Source organism: Rhamphochromis sp. 'chilingali' (genome assembly GCF_963969265.1).
Source record: "Rhamphochromis sp. 'chilingali' genome assembly, chromosome: 20".
In the NCBI taxonomy this organism is placed as follows: Eukaryota; Metazoa; Chordata; class Actinopteri; order Cichliformes; family Cichlidae; genus Rhamphochromis; species Rhamphochromis sp. 'chilingali'.
Window position 1 is genome coordinate 20514808 of NC_137947.1, and position 27909 is coordinate 20542716.

General features: G+C 39.5%; 1 protein-coding gene across 1 annotated transcript; it reads left to right on the top strand.

The window, feature by feature from the left end:
* Positions 1–11: 11 nt before the first annotated feature.
* Positions 12–27123, top strand: pgbd5 (piggyBac transposable element derived 5). The gene is made up of 7 exons (XM_080868099.1): positions 12–1376; positions 6621–7051; positions 11514–11648; positions 15940–16120; positions 19518–19715; positions 20356–20461; positions 21858–27123. The coding sequence occupies exons 1-7, from the start codon at positions 983–985 to the stop codon at positions 22051–22053; spliced, it is 1641 nt and encodes a 546-aa protein (XP_080724225.1). The 5' UTR covers positions 12–982; the 3' UTR covers positions 22054–27123.
* The last annotated feature ends 786 nt before the right edge of the window (positions 27124–27909 follow it).

Here is a 27909-nt window from a genome sequence, read left to right on the forward strand (position 1 = left end):
TATTTAAATAAATAAAATGGTTTGTTACTAATAATTTTGGATTTCAGAGTAGTCACATAAAATTGCTCAAAACTTTTAGGTGCTCAATTTTTTATTTCCAAATGCCATTTTGTTAATTTGCAGTATATAGAAAAAAAATAATTAAAACTAAATCCGCATTCATTGTGACAGTCCTTTCCAACATCAACAGCGTTTCTCTTTTCTTTGCAGTAGATATGAAAAGAAAAATCTATTTTAATCCATATATTGAGGTCTTGTTTAATTAATAATTCGCGATGGCCAAAATATGAGTCTGTTTTCGCTAAAAATGCTTCTAAATATCAAAATAAATTAATAAATAATAGTTGTAATTTTATTATATCTATAATCTAATAAAATAATTTTGAATTTTAATTTTCCTCGTTGTCATTTTCTGCGTCCATCATTATTATTCTAGCACTGTATTATCGTTAGTCATCATAATCTTCCTTCACCTCAGCTTTAGCAGCTGCCATCAGCCGCACCGCTCCTGTCCGAGTTTGCTTTAGAAAGTGAAATCTTATTGGCTGGCGGTGCAGCGCTACGGCGTCAGGTGATTCAGTGCCAGCCACTACTCTCGCTATTCCTCGGAGTGGATAAATAACTCGCTGGTCTCTCAACCCGGATGCTGAGCCAAAACTATTGATGATTTTGCCCAGTGAGCAGCGCTGTGGGCAGAGCAAGGGGGCGGAAATATTCCAGTACCCTTGAAGCGGACAGCTGCCACCGGATCTACACTCTGCTGACCACCGGGCTCCGCATCCGAGCCGGGACGGCAGGTGGATCATAATTCATACCAAACACAGGGGAGGGTGTGATCGCCACACTGAAGGCAAACACGTCTCCTGCTCCTGCAAGATCGTGACCACTTGCACGCCACTGAGGAGGTAGTGAAAGGGTGAGAAAGAGAGTGGAAGAAAGAGAAAGGGGGGGAGGAGAGAGGAGCATCACTACAGAGAGAGAGATGGCGGAGTGCGGGCGAAAGGCGCTGTCTCTCCTGGAAGCGGCCCGCTCCCGGTACGAGAGCCTGCAGATATCCGACGACGTGTTCGGCGAGTCCGGGGACGACAGCAGCGACAATCCCTTCTACAGCACCTCCGGAGACTCCGACTCTGATAACTACATAGCCGAGGTAGGTGAGGAGGATCAGCAGCAGCAGCAGCAACAGACACCGCAGCAGCACCACCACCACCATCACCACCAGAAACGAGGCGATAAGGAGAGTGGACACAGCGGGGGGACAGGAGGTGGCAGCGCAGCAGGACCTCCCGGCTCCCTATCCCGTAGTCAGGCAGAGGAGGAGGGCTGGACGGAGACTCTGCAGGATGTCACGGTCCCGCCGTACAATGATACATACGGTGAGGCACGATGGATGGGCTAATTTTTGCACTGGTGGGGAGCAAATGCTCACGGCTGTGTAGTGATTGGATAGACACAGACAGGAGTGCCGTCCGTGTTCACATTTTTCAGGTCAGGCAGGCCATTTCTGTTTGTCACAACAGCCACAAAGCAACTACTGTTTTTTTTTTTTTTTTTTTAAACAACTGAATACTGCTCTCGTTTTTATCTCTCTCCCTCTCTCTGTGTATGTGTGCGCTTCTTGCTTGTGTGTAGTGACACATGCATCGTTAATTGCTTTATTAAGTTAATGGCAAAGGCTTAACCTTTGATGCATCACCCCTTGGTGCTGTTGTAGACATGCTGTCTTATGTGTATGTGCTCATGTTTCAGAGCTGTTTCGTTTAGAGAAACGGCATGAAGCCTCTCCTGGCTCCATGCACATGTATTATGTGCAAATTTTAGAATAAAATAAATAAATAAATGGCACATTTTGTTGCATATAAACTCAATGTGCATAACAAGAAATATCTATGCACTTTGTAGAGCCACAACTTAACCTAGCATGCATGCCTTCTGATGCTATGTAGGTGTGTGCATTCATGCAGAACTAACGCACAAATGCCAGCCTTTGTCTACTGGTACCAACAGCTTAAATGTGAGACACAAGCTCAGAGAATCCTGATTTATTCATTCGGTTATTTTCCTTTTTAACTGCACACTTCTGCAGGTCTGTTTGTGTGTGTGTGTGCGCAAAGGAGAGACATTTGTGTGCATGAATCGTGACAGTTAAACAGCAGTGTGTGCACCCACACTGCTCCTTCCTCTCTACCACACCATTAGACTGTCAGTCTTAAGAACAGTATTTATTTATTTAGTCCATTATAGATCAGAGAGTGGGGTTTGGGGTTTATAGTGCAGCTCTTTCAGTCAAGCTATGTTTGGATTGGTTCTCCTTGTCCATCTTTCCTGCCTCCGCTGAAGCCAAAACGATTTGTGAGAATGCCATCCTGTTTCCACCGTGACAGGATGCACTGTTGCAGACTTGGAGGGGAATCGGCATATGGCTGTAGTAGATACGGACCAAGCCCCAGTGTGCTGGCACACTACCTAGTAGGAACACACTTATTCAAATGAATAAAAAGCCCTGGCTGTAGATAACCTGCCAAGATGCCACTGCAAAGTAAGTGAACAGCACTCGCTGTTTGCAAAGAATTGTTCCCAAGCTGTTCCAGTGCAGCAAACACCGAAATGTACTACATGATCATTAAAAAAAAACCCACATATGAACAAATGAGATAAAGCTTTTAAATGTTGTTTTGGAGCTATTTGGTTCAAGAAACAGCCTGTTCCAATAAACAGAAAACTAAAAAAAAAGACACATACTAAATAACATTTATTTCTGGATTTTTTTTTTTTTTTTTTTTTTTTTTCAGATCCAGCTAACTTTAGTAATCCTGCTCTGGGATAATCTGAGCCTGGATATAAAGTGGTGTCTGTTTTAAGCACCAAAAATAGTCTGAACCAAGCTGCACTGAGCTGGGGTACCATAAGAGGTTCTTGCTGTGCCACAAATGTTAGAGGATGTTCAGTACTTCTACATCCTGGACTGTCTGACTCTATTTAGCTGTTGTGACTTTGTTGACTTAAGCTAGGGTGGCAGCAGGTGTGTTTGTATGGTCTGGTCTGATTTGTTAAAAATGCAGTCAGTGTCTGTTTGCACAAGCCACTGCAACTCTAGGCCTGCCATCCTGTATCAGGGTAGGTATGATTAAAAGCGTGGATGTAGTACTGCCAGAGCGCATAATCACACTTCAGACCTCAAGTAGCCAAGACCTTACTCTGACTTAATCAGCCCGAACAGATAAGAATGACTCCATCCTGAGCAGCATGTCTGCATAAATGTGCGTCTCCGCAGATTTTAATGGCACGAATGACGTTTCGGCAAAGTCTGTCAGTGCCCGTCTGTCTGCCTGCCCATTTCTATGTCAGTCAGTGCGTGCTGACACAGGATGTTCATATGTAATATGCTGTCTTCAAATGAGTTTGTGATGGTTGCCCCTGCAGTGCGAGGCGGGTGGCAAATGACTAGACCAAAGATTATGAACTGTAGCTCTTAGATTATATAAGCACTTTATCATGATGTCGAAGGGAATTAAAGAACTATTTATTGCTTCAGTTTGCTGAAGCTGACTGAAAGATTACTGCTCCTGTCCATATGTCAGTTCATCTGCCTGACTGTGTATTGCTACCTTGTCTGCATGAGATCTCTCAGCCATTAAAAACACTTAGACAAAGATGCATTTTATTATATTTATACATAATATTCTCTATCAATCACATAAAGGTAGAACGCTGAAGTAATTGGACTAAACAACACAAATGAAAACGTTTTTGCTTAAAGACAGTAGATATTGTTTTATTTGTAAGTCCAAAAAAAATGTAATCAATAGTCGCGGTGGTGAGAAATTGCACTTAGGTGCTGTCTCTTTAATTTCCACTAAAAACTGAACTCGGAACACATTTAGTCTATGTAAGGGTTGATGCACTTCAAATACACAGTAATCTCTCCTACTAAATCCATGGCTATAAAAGCTCTATGAGACAGATGTTTGTCCTGGGACAATGGAAATGCCACAACAGCTGATAATCGCGAGGGATTATACCTGTCTGTGTGTGCACTGTAGGTGGATTTTTCTTTTGAGCAATGTGGGAAATCGATATTTATAGGACTGCCACATAGACTAGCATCAGCTGAAAGAAGAGTTATGTAAATGATTAATCCTGGACTGGACTGACGATGAGCTGGCAGGGCTACTCAAAGAGGAAGGTTGTGTTTGCTCAGCAGCAGCAGATGAGACAATTCTATTATCCAGGAAAATGACGAGTCCTTCCTCACGCTGTATTCGTACCTCCCTTCTGAGATGAGTCGTGTTAAATCATTTTGCCTCAGTAGATCTTCAGTCTGAACGTCTGATGTTTTTATTCAGGGGTGGACTGGAAGTCATGTTGAATATTACTTTCAGCTTTCAAGTCTAATTGGATGTGAATGAGTTGATCTTTGAGCTGTGCCCTGGCTATTTCTGTGTCTTGTCTGCAAGCATCAACTGAGTGGGAGTGCTTGTATCCCACTCTGTCTTTTCTACACTTCATGTCTTGTCCTCCTGCACACTTTTAACAGTGTACTATATAGGTTGAAGTCGTGTGTGTTATCGTTAAATCCGCAAAGAAAAGAGCCTTCATTATTTTAGTTGCAGCCAGCTACACAGGGCCTGAGAAGGGAGAGTAAAAGCCTTTTTTTTTAATGTTGTTCTGAGATAATGAGATTGTGCTGTTCAATCGAGCCAAAAGATGTTCTGCTCAAAGTCCAAATTACCTCTCATGGATCCAACAACCTGAGAGTGAACCAAAGCCAGTTAACTGCACTGAGTATTGACTGTGTGGCTCCAAAGCTACATCCAAAGGCAGACGGACGGAGAGCTTTTTAAATGGGAGATAAATGTTATCTCGTCCTTAACCAGCGAGGGAGAATAATTAGGTCAGGCAGAAAAGTCCCGACTACGCTTCACTGTTGCTGCCATTAGCACATTTTAGAAAACAGCTCTGATTCTTTGTTGATTAATTTTAGTTAAATTACCTATTTATCCATTGCCTTTAGCTAGTTTTGCTGCTAATTCATTAATTATGCCATTTCAAACATTTATACCGCAGCTGATGAACCTTTTTTTTTCATATTTGAGCATTTATCTATTGCTTTTAACAATTCTTTGATGTTAATGTTTGTAAATACAGTTATTTTAATTGTGTCAGGGCTTCTTTACTTTAAGCCAACAATTTAAGTTTTCGTTCAGTACTTTAAAGGATGGATCAGTCCCATCTCCATATTTTACAGTTTAACCGCGTCCTTATTTATCTTATGTTGGGCTAACTCTCTTCAGATTGGCAGCACCTGACAAACAGAAGGTTTGAACAGCATGTGTCTAGAGCTGTGGGTTGTGAACACCATATTAAGAGTATTCCCTGTATTTGACAATGTCTAAAAGTAGCGGGAAAAAACGACTCAAACAGTGTTGTTATTTGAAATTTTGGCCACGTGAGTGTTATTTTGAATGTTTATTCTTTAAGCTGTTAGCCACAGTCACACATAGGCCACAGTCTGGCATAGAGACCAGTTGGCGACTTCTTAGCAACCACCGCTTCCTAGGGAAAATTGTGCATGCCTCAACCAGTTAGTGAGTGGTTGCTGGCAGTGACTAGGTGAAACTGATCTAAAAGGGATATACGGTGCTGCACAGACAAGTTTCTTGTGAGCGGTTTGATCATCAGCACAATTAGCATGGTTCATGTCACTGTCACTTCACAGCCACCTGTTCTCTCTGCCTATGTGACCAAGGCCTACACTTTTAGACATCTCTTTAAGTTGTTCTTATGCTGCAGTTTCCAAAAAGAAGCTTCTTGCTTGATAACATAGACTTTCAATAGATTTAAGTAGTACATTATAAGGACTAAACACTGTACACTGATCACACAAACTTTACAACCACACACAGATGAAGTGAAGCTTCTGTGTTATTCCACAGGTTTAGATACATTCAAATTTCATTAATAAAAAGGCAAATCATTCTGTATAAACAAAACCATCAGTCAAATTAATTGAAATAGTGCAGATGTTTTTTAATGGCTCATGGCTCGCAAACATTAAAGCGTGATTTTGACTTATTGCCTGCCGTAACACAAAAGCAACAAGACACTGAAGCCTTCCGCAAGCATAGAAATGCCACACTTTGACTGGCACCACAGTGTGGTGGCTGTCAGGTCATGTAAACTTTCTAACTGCTGCCCTGGGCTTATGACATTCATACCCAAAAGCTGCTGATGCACGAAGTGTACTGCGTTCCTCTGATGTTTTGTTTTTTGGGGGTGTTTTTTGCTACAATGTAACACCTAAAATTAATTGATGCTTTACGTTACTGTTCTCAAGATTCTTTTGAGATGTCACTGGAGTTTATATAAGCAAGAATGAGCCTGTGTGCATCCCACACAGCTTTGAAGATGACAGCTCAACAAAATGATATTTTATTGTGTCAAAAAAAACCCTTCTACTCAGCAAAGTCAATCAAATTGAAGGCTTCGTACCAAAGTTAAAAAGCTGGGCGTAAGTGACAGTGCTGTGTGCGACTTATCCCATGTGCGATTCTCTGTCTGTCAATCAGCATAATTTTTTTTGTCATAACATTTCACTTTTGTCCTTTTTCCCAACACAGGACCTGCTCAAAAGATGCCGGCCACCGCTACAGCCTTGGACTTTTTCCAGCTCTTTGTCCCGGACAACTGCATCCAAAACATGGTCACTCAGACTAACATGTATGCCAAGAAGTTTCAGGAGCGGTTCGGCTCAGACGAAGGCTGGCGTCCCGTCACGGCCCAGGAAATGAAAGCGTTCCTGGGCTTTGTCACCTCCACCAGTGTGCACCGCTGTGAGTCAGTGCTCAGCATCTGGAGCTCGGGCTTTTTCAGCAACCAAAGCATCGCCTTGAAGATGAGTCAGTCGCGTTTTGAGAAGATCCTCAAGTACTTCCACATTGTGGCTTTCCGGCCATCACAAGGAAGCAACCAGGGCCTTTACAAGATCCAGCCCTTCCTGGACTCGCTGCAGCAGTCCTTCAGCTGCACTTTCAGACCATCACAAACACAGGTGTGTGCGTTGCGACAGGTGGCGTTTTCTTCAAGCCTCTCTTGATATTTTTAGATGCTTTCTTTCAGCTGGCAACAGATTCTTCTTGCCTTTAGGAGCACCACATTTTAACAGCACAGCTACATTTTATTATGCCTCATGAATTGCGTAGTATAAAAAGAAACGACCAAAGTTCCAGAAGTCATTTACAGGTGATGATGTTGAGGAAATCACTTTTTAGTCATCCACATCCAAAGTTTTGCTGTGTCAGCATGTTTATGTGTTCCAGTGCAATATTAACTTTCTGACCTGGAGCCATAACACATTTACACAGATGCAGAATGAGAAGGAAGAGGACAGTAATCAGTAGGTGGGGTATGAGTTGCATGTAGGTGTAGTTGCAAGGGGTATGCCAAGAGATTGTCTTATACATAGTTGTAATTTAATTAGTTTATCTCTTCTCTGACAAAATCATTTGAGCTATTTAGTTTTAGATGTAAAGCAAAAGAGAAATTTGTTGAATGACTGTTTTCAATTCAATTTGTATTTATACAGCACCAAATCACAAGGCCAGCCATATAGCTGAGAAAGCTATATGCAGTGCTGCAGTTTCACTGGAGGATATGTTTAAATATGGTAAATGGACTGGTTCTTATGTAGCACTTTTCTACTCTCACTGAGCACTGAAAGCGCTTTATACAACTCGTGCATTCACACAAGCACTTTATCTAAGGCTTTTTTTAGTGCTTCTATCTAACATTCACTCGCATTCACACTCCGATGTGCATCGGCGAGTAAATTTTTTAACAATGCTTCAAGTATTGCAAACCAGCTCATAGCTCCAGCAATGAGTCTCTGTTTGAAAAGCCATCTACACGATGACTATATATATATATATATATATATATATATATATATATATATATATATATATATATATATATATATATATGGGGGCGCACTCTGTTTTACACAGGCTTCCCCTGCAGAGGAATCTTAACTTGTGTATCCTATCCACATTTATGCAACTAGGCCAGTGGAGCGCCAGCCTTGTTTCTCTATTTTGGGTGGGCTGGACTTTTTTTCAACTTTCCTACTTTACTTTCTTCTCTGGATGAATTCATCACTCTGCATCACTGGAGATTTAAAAGTACCCCAAATAACCAGCCTGCCTAAAATCAGACTGATCTTTCACCACTGTGCCCTTTTTAACTTAATTTTTTTTGTATTATTTTGACATGACAGCAAAAAGAGGAAGCTTTTGAATCAGTTTTCTCTTTAGGTGTGTTCTTCTTGAGCAAAAAGGCACAACAGAATTTACCACGACCTTGTTTACGTAAATCTGATGAAAATGTAACATTAAAAATGTGTCTGATTGCTCCCAGAGTTCAAGCAAAAAACAAAGATCTTACATAAGATGCAGTTTACTCTTAAAGTATTTGTTAGTAGAGGATACGGCATTGCATACAGTTCCTATAAGGGCTTTTCTTTCTTTCATAATTATAGCTAAAATATTGCAACTTAATATTCTCAGTCTTTTGCGCAGGACACTGGGGTTGCTTTCAAAAATAAGTGAACAAGTTGATTTATTTGCTGTTGTCTTTCTACTGTATGAGTGCTACAACATCATCTTCATTATGAAAGATGATGCCAGTTCTGTGATGGGAGCATTTGGGAACACAGGCACTTAAAAGCAATGCCCTCCTCATATATCATCCACATCTAATTCATCTGTGCAAATAGTTTAAATATCAATATTTTACTCTTTATTTCATTGCAGCATAGTCACTGGTTGGGTGAAGTGTGTTAACTTAAATCTAAAAATGACAAAACTGAGCCAGTGAGGTCAGCAAGTGAGTGTCGTTGGCAGTGACGGGGTTTATGTGAATCTAGGCCAGTTTGTTTTATCAGTTCATTTTCTGTATTTTCTGCTCCCGATAGTCTCTCAGAGTGGACTAGAAAATACAGACAGTCTGAAACTGTAGCTCCACTGGCAAGGAAAAAGCAATCTTCTCAATAAATGACTGCCTTCTGAGAAAGAGGGAAAGAAACAAGTGTAGTTGTTGAACTCTGAATGGCAGATAATAATGGTTTTAAATGGGATGTATTTAAGTATTTGATTTTTTTAGTCATGTTGCTGCTAGCCTGGTAGCTCGATCCTTTCAGTTCAGTTTTATTTCAGCAGTACCTTCAAGGGGCTGTATATTGCAAGGTAAAAACCCTACAAAATATTCAAGAGAAATTTCCAACAATCAGACGATCCCAGTGGGTGACAGTAGGAAGGAAGAACTCCCTTTTGACAGGAAGAGGCCTCAGCAGAACCAGGCTCTCAACCAGGGGTTAAGAAGACGCCTACAGATTGGCATTGGCAGCATTGGCAGCTGTCCACTTCCTGCTGTGACAAAACAAATTTCCCACGTTTGGGACTAATAAAGCTTATCTTATCTTATCTTATTGTTGCTGTTGTTGGGCTCCACGCAGTCCTTGAGCTGCCTCTCCAGTGAGTATGGAGTAAGGCCCTGAAGGTGACAGCTGTTGTGAACTGCTGCTGCATGAATAAAATTGAACTAGACTAAATTGAATATAGTGCAACTCCAACAGTGGGGAAACAGTCATTGTTCAGCTCTCCAGGAGAACAAATCAAGAGACCCATTTCAGAGGTCACTAATATACATGGGTAACAGCTAGGTGGTCAGCTCCCAGACAGGTAAATGTAGGAGTAGGGGGGGCTTAGCAATGCAATATTGAAAATAGACATAGTTTGCATCTAACAGTTAATCATGTAGAGAAGAATTATGGGGGAAAAAATGCGCTCTGTTTTTTTTTTTCTCTAACAAACTCTAGCATGTTCCTCGAGATACTCCTAACAGTGATGCGTCACATATTCTATGTCCATTAGATCTGTGCTGGGGTTAGTTTTGCATTCGCTCAGATCATGTCTGGACTGCTTTATTGCTGCTGTATTGATTTGCAAGTGTAAAATAATTATTCAGAAAGCCATTAGAAGACATCCACTCGAAGACGGTGAACAAATGAATGGTTTTATTTTCTCAGACAAATGATTTACTTCAAACATTTTGAAATGTAATCACTTTGGTTTCAGCTGTAATAAGATGAGAGAAGACGTCACTGTGCAGCTGTGCCGCAGCTACAACATGAATTATTTCTTAGGCTGTTGTGGTCTGGGTGACATCATCCATCCGAAGTCTAGATGGCCTCATTTATTTTTAACTTTTATGACTCCGTGATTCCATATTTGACTGGAAAATGACTTGTTGCTAGAGCAGCACGGAAGTGCTGGTCGCCACTCGGTTAGTCAAATCATGATGGGCTGGGCGGGAAGAAGAGGCAGGGAAAACACCGGAGGAAGGGAGAGCCCTGAGAAATTTAAAATGCAAATATTTGCCGAGTATCAAAACCAATGTGTATCTTTGGATTTATGACTGTTGGCTTTTAAAATACTTTCTTTGTTTCTCGTTCACCATTTGGAAATTCCTCTTCAGTATCTGATATGACTCATTAGGAAAATAAGGGGGGGAGACTTGCACATTCATCCTAGTATTTAATGACTGTGGGCTTAGGGGAAATAATATAGAACATACAAATAAAAATCAGTTTGTAACAACTGTACATTTCATATCAAACCCAATTCTGACAGCTGTCCAGAATGCAAATATATTCAGCTTAGTGTCATAGAAAGCAAAGAAAATCAGTTTTAGTTAAAGAACTTATGAGTAATGAGTAATTTAACTCTTTTTGTGTGTGTGTGTGTGTGTGTGTGTGTGTGTGTGTGTGTGTGTGTGTGTGTGTGTGTGTGTGTGTGTGTGTGTTAAATTGATTGTCTTAAAGAATGAGAATCATAAAATCGTGTGTTTCTAAGGGCACCCTGAATTTTCTTCTTATACAAATGAACACCTTTTTTTCTCTCTCTCTATTTTTGCCACTCCGAGAAAAAGTTAGTCACACCTTATTTATTTGGGGATTTTATTTTGTTTTTTATATATTTTTGTCTATTTTCATTTGAATGGAGAATCATCCATGCTAAAAAGAAAACTAAATATAAAAAGGCTTCCACTGTTTGGATGAATCCAGGCAGAGAAGGAAGTTATAATGCATAAATGTAAAAGGTATGGACAACGTGAAGATGAAACATCAAAATGAAGTGAAAGTGACAAGGCAGAAGTTATTTTTCGGAGGGGTTTGCAAACAGAGCTGCACGAGTGAGAACATGTTTCTGCTGACAAAGTGTTTTTTGTTTTTTTACTATCACGCTCAAACACATACAGGACTTGCGAGAATCTTCAGTTGGCCGCCTTCTCTCTTTAAACTCTTGGTGTGGTATTAAATCATACACAATCTCATTCTTATCTCTCACACAGGAAGCCTCACAAGGGAAAACTAGTTATGTTCATTAGCACCTTTTTGCTTTTGATGAGGCTATGCAATGTATGTATGTAAAAATTCACTTAGACCCATGTTTCAGGTTCTTCATGAGCCCTTGATAGATGAGGACCCAGTGTTCATCGCCACTTGTACAGAAAGAGAGCTGAGGAAGAGAAAGAAGAGGAAGTTCAGCCTCTGGGTCCGACAGTGCACCTCCACCGGTTTTATCTGTCAGGTATCTGCACACAATACTCGATGTGTTTGTATGTGATTTGGAGACACGGAGGTGGGAAACTTCCTTCAGAATCACAATTGTTTCAGGTGTGATTTGAGAGTGAAAAATTACATTAGAGGAGATGAAAAAGAAATGATTGCATGTCTTTGTCTGCTTTGATTCTATTTTGATTTGCTGCTTTGCAACTTCATGGCAGAAATATAAAATTTGTTTTATTAAATATGGCATACAGAAGTCTCGAGCGTGCCTGAAGTCAAGTAAGAAAGGCTTTCATGAAAATATCAGAGGCTTTGATCTTCGCTAGATTTCAAATCTTATTCTTTGAATGTTGCATCATTTAGCATTCAATCTATTACTTTTCACAGAAAATTATTATATATTTTTTTTATACTGGTAAATTTATGTGCAACAAACTGCACGGTTTGAGTTTAAAATGGATCACATGAAAAGCCTTCTGGGTAAAAAATATTGTCTTTTGATGTTGGTTTTGAGTGGAAGCGCTACTAGCTCAAGCAGGCACATCTCAGGCAGGCAGAGCTGCTCTGACTAACAACCTTGTCCTTACTGCAACCTTCCACTCCTACGCCGGTTGGTTATGTAATACACCCATTTAACTGAGACCCTGCATGGAAGGACTAACAGACCTGTCCAACTCTGAGCATTACAGAGCTCATTATACAGTGGGAAAACAAATTCAAATTTTATTTGTCACACACACACACACACACACACACACACACACAACCATACACAGTATGACATGGGGGGAAACAAGAGAGAACATGCCCCAAAAGATTTTGTTCGTGCAGTTTTTTTTGCTAAACTTGATGCACTTTTTATGCATCAGCCTTCCTCAGTGTTAATCATAGTGTGCATGTTGTGCAGGTCACCCACATTCAGCCACCCACACACATGCAAGCTCACGCAAGCAAACACACAAACATTTGCATTGGTATACTTGACAGGAGACCATGTTTTTAATACCAGTGATACCCAGCTACAGTTTATTAGTTAAAGGCTTCTGCTCCCTCAGTGGAGATGAATGGAATTTCACTTGTGCTCACAGCAATGAAAAACGACATTAGAAATTCAACATCAACACATATTTCCAGAAAGACTGCCCTACTTACTCAGACATATCACTTCTGTTAGAGGAAGAGTTTTATAGGGTGAAACTTGTTTGTTTGTTTTTTCGTTTATTTGGTCAACAATCACCACAGCTATGTCATCAAGTAAATAGGAACCCCAACCGTTACCTTAACCTAAATCTTATTCTGACCACCAACAATGAAGGCTGAGAACTCGTTTTTAAAGTCTTCTGGGTTTTAAAGTAAAAATAAAAGAGATCAAACACAAATGCAGTATGTATTTTATTTTCCCTTAAACAAGAAAGTCTTGTTCCTGCTCAATTTAGAGGTCGCCACAGCGGGTCATCTACCCCTTATACCCAACATCCTTCTCTTTCACACCGTCCTCTGTATTTCCTCCTTCACTACATCCATGATTTTTTTCTTTGGTCTTCCTCTTTTCTTCCTGCCTGACAGCTCCATATTCAATATCCCCTGTCCAGTATATCTGTTATCCCTCCTCTTCATATGTTCAAACCATCTCAGCCTTGCCTCTCTAACTTCGTCTCCAAGCTCCTCGATGCTCTGATATACATATATTATGGTCACTTAGAATTAAATGAGCACCTGCAACTCTGGCATCTCCGGTTCAGTTCTTTGTCTCTTTGTCAGCATCCTTTTGTCTCTAAACCATGAATCATAGCAAATGTCACTGCCGTCCTGTAAACCTTTCACACTTGGTGTCACAAATCACTCCTGACACCCAAAATTCAAATTCCTTATCCACACTAATGCGTTTTTGTTCAAAAATGCATCGTTTTCTCTCCGTTTTGGCTTCCCGTCCACACTGAAACTACGTTTTTCCCGAAGGAAAACGCATCATTCTCAAAACGCTCTCGAAAATGCATACATTTGATTTTCGAGACTTTCGAAAACGAAGACGCATGTTAGTCATGTGATGCAGTCATGTGACCAATTAAACAAAGATAGCGGAGGGCATTATACAGCAGTTTTGTTTGCCCTGTTAAAGATTAATATCAGTTTGTACATGCTCCAGATAGCTTTTCTTCAAATTCTTTAACTCTCACTCGCTTTTGCAACTTTGTACTTTTGTGTTACTCGCAGCAACAACTCCACCTCATTGTTAGTCCATTTAAAAAACTCTGTGCTTTTCCTCGACATTTTGCAGCGACGTTTCAAAGAGCCGGAAAGTAAATAAACGGCAGACAGAAATGAAGCAGGCCGAATCTTCTTGCGTTTCACGCATGCGCAGGACTGGAACCTTAAGCGTTTTCGGCTGTTTCAGGCGCAACTGTGAAAACGACTGAAAACGCCAGTGTGGACACGGAGCGTTTTCAGACGAAAACGCCGTTTTCAAATCTACCTGGGCTGGTGTGGACGTAGCCTAAGTTTGAGAACCTCCATCACTTGATTTTGTTAGAGAAAAAATGCTGCAATGGAAAAAATCGACAAAATATCAGAACAACTTTCAAGGGCTGGATGTTCATGAGTACAGCTGTTTAAGGAGAGAAAAGCAAGATGATTAAAGAATGTAAACACATGATCTGGAGTAGGATCAAACGACCTATTGAATAAAACTCAGTTGCATAATTCACACTTTCAATAGAGGGGAAAAATATACAGAAGCAGAGAGAACAACATAAAGACTCTTTAGAGAGACAAGACAAGATTGGACCAATACTTGTGCAACTTCAGAAACAGAATGCACAGAGATTAGCAGTAGAGCATGCCAACATTTTTCTGCTCATGCACAAATTGACCCAGACTTTTTGGACAGTTGGGTTGTAAGAACAAGAAGACAATAATACAACTTTGAGAGTCAGATACTTTTTATGATGAGATCAACATTTGGCATACAACTGTGTACACTAAAGGGTAAGTGTTTCCTTCTTTAGCCTGGAAGTAGGCCAGAATAGCATTAGTGGAGTGAGGAGTATCCTACACAGAATGTTAATTTCCCTTCTTTTTTTTTCTTTTTCATTTAGTTAAATTGCTTTACATAAAATAAAATAATTAAACCATTCATTATTTTTCTTGTAATCTGACCGTTTAAAACAAGTTGTGTGCAAGAAGCATCGCAGAGCCTGTCATTTAAAGCCGTATTCCATTATCCCATCCATTTAACAAATAAGCATTAGCATTCACGGTGACTGCAGGCATTTGGCAGTCACTCAGTGTTCACCAGTCCTCTGTACACTGACGTGTGTCTCCATTGAATTCTGTGTCTAAATGAATTGCATCGAGGGAGAGGGGGGGAAAAAAAATCAAAGAAATAAAATGAGTTAATGGAGCGAATCAATGAGATTCCATTAGCCAGTGTACCACACAGGGATCCACAAAACACACACACACAAACGCATGGACAGGCCACTTAGTTTAATAGCTATGGGTCTTGCGTAGATGCCGGCTAATCAGGCTAATGCCAATCAGCTCCCAAACGATAGTAGAAAGTTCAAAAGGCACACAGAGCCATCTATGGGTGTACATTTCTGTTTGTTCAGTCTTGATAATAGCTTTCTTTGGGCCCTAAGGACTGCATCATGTTCCGGGAATCATATCTACAAATGCTTCATGTATGTTAAACTAGGAGGCAAAGCTCAGCTTGCATTGATCTATAGTTTGTACAAAAGTCTTGAGCCGCCCCTCGTTTCATGGCTTGAAGTGGCTTGAAGTGGGTGATCATGAAAATAAATCCAGAAACTGAGATATTTAAGGAAATTTTGATCCACAAAAATAAAATTTTTCTGCCAATCATTTTATGGTTCAGGCTTTAAAGGGGTAATTCTCATCTTGGAAAAACAAGCCTCCTCAAATCTCCACTGTAGAGTCAGGTGTGACAGTAGCTTGACTCACAGATCAAACCAGCTACATTTGGTTTGAAATTTCACAGAATATCCTAAGAAGCACCAAAATATTATTTCATGCCACTGGCATTACCTTTAGTGTTGTACTTATACCCCTGATATTTCATGCTGGAGTCTCCATCTTAATGTAACCTGATGTTTTATGAGTCCAAATACATTTTTATTTCAGTTCCACAGTATTTTCTCCCTCAGGATACACTTTAATTCAAAGTCTCTACTGCAATTTTGTAAATTGAACATTACAGTTTCTCTAGGGTTTAGACAGCAGCCTCTGTAAGCTAGAAAAGTAAAAATGTTTGCATCCACACGTCCTGACTTGATCCCCCCCCTCTTCTGCAGATCGCAGTCCATCTGAAAGATGGCCAGGGTACAGATGGTCTGGCCACCTTGAAGAACAAACCTCAGCTCCACAGCCTTGTGGCTAAGCAGCTCTGCCAGAACATTTCCGGAAAAAACGCCATCATCTTCACTGGGCCATCCATCACGAGCCTCAGCCTCTTCACAGAATTCAGCAAACAAGGTATGCAAAGAAGTTTCTGCAGCAGATTATGTCTGCTGCTTGTTCTTTGCTTGGTCTTGTTCTTTTCCCTTCCCTAATTGTTACTTTGTTGTGCACTTTGTAATCTATCTCCATCTCTCCATACCTCCCCTTTTTGCACTTTAAAAAAATGTGGTTATTCATTTTTAATGATGGTGTGATTATACCATCCCCAGGCGAAACAGCACGCACAGGACAGCAGTATTCTCTATTCTATTCTAAGATAAAACTACAAAGCCAGACAGTATGCATGTCGAATAATTTATTTTTTCATCTCTTATCCGTATACTGAGGGTGAACTTGCTAAATTACACAGATGCCTTTGTTACTCTCCCAACAGTGCTTTCACCAAACTTGTCAGTCCCCCAAATTATCTATTTTTTTAAAGCTAACTAGCATTTAAGCTAACTAATCTGAGTTAAAGGAACTTTGAGTGTGGAACATTATAAGGCGATTGCATCGTCTCCAAATAGCCAATCTGTCTGAGAGTGTCTGCAATTTCACTCAGTCAGATTGATTAATGTTTGCAAATAATTGCCATCTATTTTATAAAAGCAGGCAACACATTGCAGTCAATCAGAGTCACAAAGAAGAATCCACGCACACCCTCGTCATCCTGTTGGGCAGGTGCTGAGTCAAAAAAAAATGTGAGAGAAGAAGAAATAACAGTTCACACACTGAAGAACTCCAGATTCCTTATTTATTGCATCTAGTGACGTTGGTCATCAGACCATCATCTGATTAAGAGCAGGTGTGCTCGAAACATCACTAGATGTCAACTCAAATAGTTGCTGGTTGTATTTGCTAGATAAAAACAAGTTTGGTGAGCGACTTTGCAGTTCAATTGCTGTCTAGCAGCAACTGCGTCCAGCCAGGTTCGGCCTGGACTTTGAATGTAAGCAACTAATGAGTTTGTGTGAATTTCTGTGTAGGTAGATATGCAACATATTTGTGATTTTTGGCAATTTGACACAGTTGATCCCTGTATTATCATAAAAAGATTGCATGTATTTGCCAACTTGATGCAGTTCTGTCACAAACCAATAGCAGACTGAAGCAGACACAGCAAAGTCTCTTTGAAAGTGGCAAATGACTACGAGTGGCCAAGTTTGATAGTACCAGTCTCCAACTGGTTTTCCTAATGTGAGTGTAGCATTAAAAAATTGAACGAATTGTCATGACTGTTAGGATGGATGTGTTTTTTACTAGTGCTCGACATCGATCCTTACAGGTTTGCAATGCACTGCAAAAGATTGTTTATTGCCTTTTGACTTACATAGTAAATCATGAAAGATTAAGCGTTTTGCCTTGTTGGAGCTTGAAAAATCAATAGACAGGTAAAGTAGACACTTTACCGGACACTTCATTCAAACACCTGACAATGAAAATCTGAATCAAAAGTGTTTGAGTCACTCTCAGTATGTTTTATTCATAATCTGTGGTGGGAGTCATAAAACCGATGCTTTTGTTTCGGAGATATTGGGATTTAAATGTTTTAATGCTGTCAATCCAGCTGTGATACTCTGATATTTGTGCTCATTATACATTTTTATTTTAATATGAAAATATACATTTACTTTGTTTGCTTCTTTTACATTAATACTGAAAGTGGGATAATGTGAACATGCTATAAAAGCTAAACACAATCAATGCAAGCAGAGAATAAACATTCAGCTCAACAGCTCTGATAAGTTTTCATTTTTACATTTTTTTTTTTTTTTTGTTGTATTTTTGCTGAAGAATAATTGGCAATTTTAAACTCAACCAAGCGGAGCTTCATTATGTCAAGAAAATGAAGCCTGCAGATATAATCATCATTTTCTTTTTCTAATTAGTTGAATCAGCCCAAAAAAGCCCAGTTCTGAGCCTGTGAATGCATCGTCTGACATCTTTCCTTCAAATTTATCTTGCTGGATTAATTAGCTGAGGTAATTACTCCATATTACTCCGCAGTACTTACTGTGGACATGCGTGCATGTACTACACAGATAGAAATCAGTTTGCAAATGGAGACCAAATCAGTGGCAGTCAGCCAGATGATTGTTTTGTGTCTGCTGGATGGAAGAAAAAAAAGAGAAAGTTTCAGGAAAGAAAGGGATACACAAAAATCACTGCAACTAACAATCACTCCTGACTTTAATTGTTGACTCATTTTTTCCCTTAAAGAATCACTCAATAATTTAGTGTAGTGTATAAAATGACTAATGCCCATAGCAATTTCCCAAAAGCCCTAGCTGACAGATTTGATTAGTCCAGTCAAGACTGCAAAAAAGCATTCATTTCACACAACAGAAGTCTTTTGAGAAACTGTCTATTAGTACAATTATCTGCTCAGAAGCCAGTTTGTCGGATAATTGTGTCCAAAATGCATCAAAAGGCAAGAATATCACAAGCACAATGAAGACGTCCAGTAAAAATAAATTGAGGCAGCACGAAGCAGATAGCTGCCAGCTGTGCCTGCAGCAACATGTCATCCCAAGGTGGTTTGCCCTTAATTATGAGTCATTTTAAGCCTTAGTACAATATATACGAGTGGGTTATACAAAAATTCACCTCCAGACGTTGGCTATGAATGGGGGAAATTATCCATAGAGAATGTAAAGATGTTTATTTCTACTGCAACATTGTCCATTTTATCATGACAGTATATTCTCCTTGTCGAAAACCAAAAAGAGCCTACAAACTGAAAGTTCTCCAGGAGTCAGAAAGCAGGTGGAACTGCCATTAGAGACCTTTGCAGTTTGGAAAACAACCCTTGCTCAAATAACCATGGAAACGGCTCAAAAGTGGAGAAATGATGACTGCAAAATTCCCTAAGCTGTTTTGCGGAAAGCTCTGGCACCTGTATCGCCGGAGATAACCTTAGAGCAACCCTAATTTACAGATTCTTAGTAATCAAATGTCCAGGAAAGGACAGTTTCAAAGACTTTGCATACTTATTGTGGAAGGATGATCGCACCTACACCTTTAAGACCACCCATGAGTACTATTTCCAGATGGTTGGACAGATGGGGGGGTCACTGGTATGAAATGGTGTGATTATCTTTGTCAGGTGTAAACAGGACTGTTGCCTGGAGCACATCTGCTTCAACCCTGAAGAATGGGAGAACATAAAATCCAAACTTGACTCTTTTTCTTTTTTTATGCATGTCCTCCCTGCCTTGTACAGCCCAGTTATAGGAAAAAGACAATGAATCATATCTACTGCATTTTCAAATTAAAATGTATTTGTTTTTTGCAGCACAGTTCTGCAAATGTTTCTGCGTTAACGCCTCGTTAATAGTTGATGACGTGGTTTTACCCTCAAGTGGCCATTTTAGGAACTGCAGTTTTTGCTATTTGCCACGATCATCCTAATTGTCTCTCTGTCCCTCTCCAGATATCTATTGCTGTGGTTTGCTTAGCACCAGGAAGAGCGACTGTACAGGCTTACCGCAAAGCATGCTGGTCTGTGGCTCCACGCCTGCTCAGCGTGGCCAGTCTCGCATAATGATGAAAGGCAGCATGTCGCTGATCAGCTGGTACAACAAAGGACACTTCAGGTTCCTTGCCAATGCCTATTCCCCAACAAAAAAAGGTAAGAAGATCATTTCCCAAAGCATTTCCCCACTACAGGAAACTTCGTTTTTCCTGGAATTAAATAAAAGGAGCTTACTATTAGAAATTATTAATATTTCAGTGCACAAAATCCATTAATTTTAGTAGAAAAACACAAAAGCAAAGACTTTCGGTTGTCGTTATTAAGAATTAGGAGTTTTTTGGGGGAAACTTTGGCTAACTGTACTGTCATTTGTGGATGCAAGTCACCATCTAGAGAAACTGGCACATCATTAAGCATTTATGTCACAGAGAATCAGTGCGAGCTTCTAATCCGTGGTAATCCATTTCCAGGAGGCGCCAAAAATCATGATATTCCCTTCCTCTTATAGAATAATCCACTCTTCATTATCCAGTTTTGTTAGGTTTTAACTCTAAATGAAGGTTGCAGTCTGCGTTTGTGCTCTTTGAGTGAAGAGTGCTGCAGTGAAGCAGGAAAAGTTAGGCTGTTATCATCCGGCATTGATTTTCCTTTCCCCTCTGCGTGTATATGTGTGTGACTGTTTTTCACTTTGTGCTTGTAGTACTTAATTGATGGATTTTACTTTTGTACTGCCAATAATTATACGGTAATTAGTTTAAATGGGTCTAGTTTTTGCCTCTCACTGTGTTTGCGTCAGGGCTGATCATTAAGAGGAAAAGTGGGGAGATCCCGTGTCCTTTGGCTGTTGAGGCCTTTGCGGCACACCTCAGCTACATCTGCAAATACGACGACAAGTATAGCAAGTATGTGCACCGTTTTACACAACATTACTTGTTACCAAGAATATTTTACACCACAATGGATTTTAAATCAAACAATCAAGATGTTTTCAAACTTTCAACTTTAATTCAGGGGCTTTGACTAAAGTGTTACATTAGATTTGGGGGTTTTACACACATTTTTATATGTAGTGCTCGATTTTCCGAGGCTCAAAGTAATTAAACAGACCGAAATTATTTCAAATGTGGTGATTGTTTTTATTATTTGGATAAAAATCCTCTGTAGTCAATGACTGCCTGACGTCTACATCCCATGGAGATCATCAAATGCTGAGTTTCTTGCCATGAGATGCTCTGCCAGGCTTTAACTGCAGCCACCTTCAGGTCTTTCTACCTTCACTTTTGAATTTAATAAGTAAAAAGCGTGCTCTATTGGATTGAGATCAGGTAGCTGACTTGGCCATTGAAGAATATCCTTCTTCTCTGCTTTGCGCTTGCAGTATGCTCTGGGCCATTATTCCTTTTCACTGTGAAGCACTGTCCGATCAATTTTTCACCATTTGTCTGAATTTGAATCTGATCTCATCTCACTAGTGACCTGGTTTCACTGGCAGCCATACATGACCCTACTTCCACTATATTTGACAGATGATGTTGGATCATGAACTGTTCTGTCTTGCTCAATACTTTTCTCTTGGTTTAATTTGTCCAAATATATTTTTTCAGAGCTTTGCAAACTTTTTTTAGATGTTTTCCTGTATAGTCTTATTTGGCCTTCTTGTTCTTGATTGTAACCAGTGGTTTGCACCTTGTTGTGAACACTGTATTTTCATTCATTAAGTTATCTGTTGATTGTAGACTTTTACAACGATACATCCACCTTCTCAAGAGTGTTCTTGACTTGGTTAGATGTTGTGAAGTTGTTGTTTTTTTTTTTCCACTACAGAAATAATTCTATGATTGTGTCCTTTTTTAGTTTTCTTCTGTGGTCTTTTTTGGGTGTTACTGAGCCATCCAGGTCATTTCTTCTTTTTAAACCTGCTGATTTGGCCCTTGTTTGCACTGAAATTGCTTTGGATCTCATATTTAAAAAAGAAAACAACGCGCAAGTTCAACACTTGGAATAAACGTGTTCACCCGTTCATAAAACTATATCCGTCAATTGTCCAATTAATTTTAAGCCTCTAAAAAAATGGAGGACTATGTATGACTGTAAAAAAAGTTAACATTAATTAATTAAAGCTAAAAGTCTGCACTTCGATCACATCTTGATTGTTTGATTTAAAAACCCAGAGACAAAATTGAAAAATCTGTTGGGCCTATATGTTTTTGGACAATAACTATAGATAGTCAAACGAAATCATATTATTTACATCTTTGCAAAGAGATTCAGCAGTAACCGGCTCATTTCTCCACACAGGTACTTCATCTTCCACAAGCCTAACAAGACATGGCAGCAGGTGTTCTGGTTGAGCATCAGTATTGCCATCAACAACGCGTACATCCTATACAAGATGTCTGACGCCTACACAGTCAAACGCTACAGTCGAGCGCAGTTTGGAGAGAGACTGGTCAGAGAGCTGCTTGATCTAGACGACTGCTCCCCCACACAGTGAGGAAGAGAAGGAGGAGGTTGATGAAGACAGAAGGAGCTCACAACAAAAACACTTAACACAACCCCCCCCCCCTCCCCACACACACACACACACACACACACACACACACACACACACACACACACACATACACACATACATACATTCACGCTCAACCTTACAGACTTTGCACTCTGTGTCTATGTGATAATACTGAAGCAGTGCCAAGCCTATTTCTCTCTTCCTATAGTGGTTTTTGTGGCTCTGTAAATATTCATTAACACACAACTGCATATTACACAATAATCGTGAGCCATGAGACTCGACTGCAATCATTAACCCCGCAGATTTACTAAGGATTTGTCAACAGGAGCTTTTTCACAAGCAGAGCTGAATGATGGAACAGGAAAAGCAAGAAGATTTCACTCCTAAATGATGTCAGCTTCAAGTTTTAACGAGTTAAATTATTTATACAAGCCTGAATGAAACTTCTGCACAAAGTGTCCAAACCCCATAACCGTCAGGCTGAAAGGCTACATGTAGCTCAATATTTACACTCTGCAAAAACACCTGTAACAAAGTCTTAGTAAACCAGGAATAAGGTGTGTTCACACGCTGCATGCGTTAAGAATCTCGATTGTGATGTTTACTTGTTCGGTGTGAAAATGATTTCTGCTCCAGGTGAGTTTTGAAAATTTGTACGTGTGTATTTAGTAAGTGGAAACTGCCGTTTGTGTGTGCGACATTGAGCCAGAGGATGTAAATGTATGGCTTTTGTGACCCAGATGTGTTGTGTTGCTGCATATTGTACCTATGAGAGAAAGTCAGTCGCTATAAAGCCACACCCAGCAGTGTGCCACAGCTCCACAGCCTCCCAGAAAAGACCAAAAAGAGTCTTTAAAAAGTTCCTTCTTCCAGTTTTTTTTTAATTGTAATAAGTAATATGAAATAAACGGCAATAAAGTTAAAGCTAGGAAAACATTCCTAGGTTTTGTTTTGTTTATCAAAGAGTTTGCTTCTTGAACTCAGGTTAGCTGTGTGTGTAGGTGTTGATTTTATTTGACCACAGAAATTAACAACTCCACAACTGTTACCAAATATTACCCAATCTTGATTGGTACACATATATGTGACTTTTTCTGTAGGATTGAAAGGCCTATACAAAGGAAGCAATTAATAGACTAGTTAATAAACAGGCATTCAGGGTCTTTAACAACAACTCTAACAACAAATGCTGTCACATCTGCGTCCCGTTTTTGTACCAAGAACACTTTTTTTGGCAGGAAACTCGTCATAATCATGTGATTCATTACACTTTAGTGTACTTAGCTTTGCAAGGAAGAACATGTTCAAATCTCCTCGATTAAATGAGCCAGTGTTGCTAGGCAATGAGTATAATCTTGGCCAATGGACAGGGATTTGGGTAATATTCCTTGGCAGCGTTTAGGTCCAGAAAGTAAAAACTAAATCACTGGTGGCTTATAAAACGTCTTAACAAAACAAATGTTTGAACAAATTATATATTATTATATTTTCTCAGTTGTTTTTGGCACATTTCACCAAACATTATTTCTCAGCACATTTTTGAAAAATGCACGTCCCAAAATTTTACTCGGTCAGTGAATAACTCTCTGTCCTCACAAATCACACAACGGTAAAACTGAAAACGAATTTTTCATCAGAATGACCGACTAGACGTGTGTTCCTAATCTTTGTCATTTCCAAAATGTTTTTCCCAACTTTACATAGCACAATACAGACCAAAAAAATGTCTCCCTTTGCAGGTTTTGCCTGTTTCTAACAACCTGCTGTCACACTGTAGCTCTATGAATGTGTTTTATAGCACTCTTACACCTGAATTACACCTTTTATGCTAACCTGATCGTGTATCCCATCGGTTGATCTGAGAGGAATGTGTTAAACCAAACACCATGAAGCTTCTTACTTTGGAGCGGAAAACTAAATATAAAGAAAGCTGACCTGCCTCGAACAAAAAGACACATACAGTTAATAACTGTTAAAAATTCGAGACAATAGTGATTAGTCATCAGGCTAAATGTGCTAAATGATTTGCAGTACGCCACCAGTTCACAACATCCCACGCTAAAGAGTTTAGACACGACAGAAAGAAACTTTCTTAAAGCCCCTGAAAACTTTGTTTCAAAGTTGATTTCATGTTGTTTCAATATGTTCAACTGTCAATCAGTAAATGAGCCAAAAACACCCCCCCAGGCTATAACACTGCTGTCTGTAGCTTTAACAAGGACAAGGTCAACACTTTATTGTTGTGCTGAACCGTGTCATGAAGACTGTAAGTGAAAGGTGTCGGTGCGTGCTTGCCCCATCAGCATGGTTCAAAGTGTGTATTCATATACTGGTATGATGACAGTCTTTATGCTGGTAAAGCAGAGTTGCTGAGCGAATTGGTCCCACCCCCGTCACACTCTTGCACTTTGAGGAGAGCTATAAAGTCAGCAACACACATATTAAATAATAATTTTATTTTGATTTCAAATTGAAAAAATAAACGACTCTCTGCTCTCACAGATGAATTTTGTAAATATTAGTAGATACATGAAATAGATTGTATTAAAAGAAAATACACCAATGATATATGAATGAAATTTAATGACTGTAACCAAAACAGAGAATTCTACTTCCACTGTAGATTTAGAGAAAGTGCAGTACTGTACGTCTGTGTATATTTTGTTTACAAATTACTGTGAGTGTATGTCCATAATCACACTCTTACTGACACTCGAGATTGTGATTTCTTATTAATCTTTTTCACTAATCCAAAGCATTGTTGTCGCCGTTACTCTTGCCTGTGTGTGTGTGAGAAAAAGCCACTGAATGTTGTAGCATTGTTCACCCCGAAGTAACACTCTGAATCTTAGCCGGCTCTTCTATCGTGTCAAATGTTTGTCAACTCCTCCTTCGATTACAATATTTGATATCCACAGATTTGTTGCGTAGTTTGCCATTCACTTGAAGTGTATCATAATGTCGACGTGAAATACAGACGTAGACATTTTAGAAGCCGTCTGCCACCGTGCTGCATTCACTGGCAACACTCTCCGAGCTGAAACAATGAAAGTAAATTGGACCATTAGATGGATTTTGTTTTAATAACACAAATTGTGCATTCTGCATCATTTACACAGGAAATGCAAAGCAACTCTTGCTACTGATGAGCACTTGTGTTTCATAGAGGGTTTTTTTCTATTATGCAAGGGTAAGGACAGATTTTTTCACTTTAACTCTGTAGGGAATGAAGAATTAATTTCTATACAGATGAATTAAAAATCTCCGTTTCCATTTTATGCACATTTTAAAAATGATAAGATTCAATCATTTGAGGTTTGACTGGAGCTCTTAATTGTGTCAGCCTGCTCCTATTTAAATAATCAATTACTGCAGAGATGTTAATGCTAAAAAGTCCAGCTCTCTATCATTATCCCTGTGCAGTAACTATCTAAGTGATTGTTATGGGTCACTGTGTATCAACACTACATCTATTAGTGTGAGTTTCTGAACACGTTTCAAGGCCATTAATAGATGGACAATAGACTTTTTTCTAATATATTCGACTTATCCAGTTCACGGTTGTAGCGTGGAGTCTGTCTCAGATGTCAGAGGGTAAAAAGGAGGTATATCCTGGGCAGGTTACCAGTCTATTGCAAGGGGTTAATTTTATCTGTTAATAAATAATAATAAAACATCCCAGTCACTGTCGATAGATTGCTATTTTGGAGAAAAAAGTATGGCTAAGCCCCTTAAAGCCGGAAATCTTGACATCTGATTGGCATTTAAAGCCTTAAAAAACTATAAACTACAAACATGTGAGTGTTTTGTGTCTTTTTACTTTTGAATTAAGTCTGATATCTTCCATTAATGCTCATACAGCTAGACATAATATGTAGACGTGAGAAAACAAGATGTTAATGATAAAGAAGGGAATTCTGTGGAGCCATTAGGTCAGAAATATTTGACTTTCATTTGAATTCGTCAGGAAGAAAAAATGTTGCCCAAACGTTAACTGCATGTAAATTATTACAAAAAGATAACGTGAAATTAGTCAGACTCATTTCATGTGTGTTTGTGCGTTATGTACCGGTTTATCATCTCCACACAGTGTCTCACAGATGTCTGTCGCTATCTGTGAGACGGATGTAATACTGAAGCATTTTGATGAGTGATAGCTTTGGACATGTTAAAGATTTCAAGTGACTGACCTCAGGGCTTCATGACTAATTGCTGTACTATATATTCACTCACACAAATAGCATATATACCCTTATCAGGTGCTTTCAAACCACTGTAGATTTATTGCTCTAATCAGGAGCTTTTTTGCAAGAGTTGTACCGCTATTATTTCCAGATAAAATGTCAGAAATAACAATATTACTAAACACCAAAATGTGGTAAAAATGTTCCGCTTCCCATGATTCTGGATTGAAATGGTGGCTGCAGGATGTGGCATAAGCGATTACTGTGGGCTAAGTGTTATCTAGCTTCACAGAAGTGCCAGAAGGATGTGTGTATGTGCATGTAATGTTAAAGCTGGCTGTGTTTGGAAAAAAAATGTAATAACCGGTGTATGCTGGACCAAATAACTTTCTAAAATGTGTGTGGTGATGAGCTGTACAACGTTGTCGTGTAAATGTGTTTTCATTAAAACACCACTCATAAGTGCCACATTAAAGAGTTGGAGAGACTTATTATTCGTCAGGTAACTGTAAATCACAAGGAATGCTGAGACTTTGTGTCAAATGTGCGTCAGAGCCTGACTTGTATCTCATTTTTCCACAAAGTTTCACTTGGATCTAATGCAATCCATTTATAAAGAAATTTCAAATCAGAAGTCATTCTCACTGCGCTTAATGCAATTCTCAAATCAGTAACGCATTATCCTTTCTCATTGTTTTTATACATCCTGCTATGGTTTCTGTGCATACTTCACTGCTAAAGATATTTGTTATTGTGTTGTTGCACTTTTCACTTGTATCTCACAACTCATCAAGAGCATTGAATTAGTGTTTTCAATCAAATCAGCACAAGGTGGTGAAAACATTCCTTAAGAGATTTGGTCTACTGGGATTTTCTTGGACAACCATCTGTAGGCTTTACGGTGAACAGTCTGAAAAGGAGAAAATAAATCCAGTTTTGTTGGTGAAAATACCTTTTTGATGTCAGAGGAGAACGACAAGACTACTTTGAGCTGAGGCAACAGTAACTCAGTCAGCCGCTCGTTATAAATGAGGTATGCAGAAGAGCATCTGTGAACACACAACACACTGGCCCTTGATGTAGATGGGCAGCAGCGGAAGACTACACTGGGGGCCACTCCTATCACCTACCAACAGGAAATTGAGGCTACATTTCCCACTGACTCAACAAACTGCACAACAGAAGATTGGAAAAACACTACACTACAGTGGCCTCCACAGAGCTCAGTCCAGTAGAGCACCTTTGGAATAAATAGATAACAAAAACTGCAGCAACTATGGGATGCTATGATGTCAATAAGGAACTAATTATCTGAGGAATGTTTCCAGCACCTCCCTGCACCACTGAAGAAAAAGGGGGTCTAACCTTGCAATACCCAGGATAATGTAATAATGTAATAACATATACATATATATAAATGGCCTGCATTTGTATAGCGCTTTTCTAGTCACACTACATTCAGTCATCCACCCATTCACACACACATTCACACACTGGTGATGGCAAGCTACATTGTAGCCACAGCTGCCCTGGGGCGCACTGACAGAGGCGCACACACACACACACACACACACACACACACACACACACACACACACACACACGTAACACCTGTTTTGATGAGTTGTGAGATTCAAATGAGAAGTGT

What these genes read in the sequence shown, in the direction of transcription:
- pgbd5 (XM_080868099.1), top strand. Translation starts at nt 983, where the DNA reads ATGGCGGAGTGCGGGCGAAAGGCGCTGTCTCTCCTGGAAGCGGCCCGC. An exon ending in CCACCGGTTTTATCTGTCAG is followed by an intron (nt 11,649 to 15,939) that starts GTATCTGCACAC and finishes CCTCTTCTGCAG; the next exon opens with ATCGCAGTCCATCTGAAAGA. An exon ending in CACAGAATTCAGCAAACAAG is followed by an intron (nt 16,121 to 19,517) that starts GTATGCAAAGAA and finishes GTCCCTCTCCAG; the next exon opens with ATATCTATTGCTGTGGTTTG.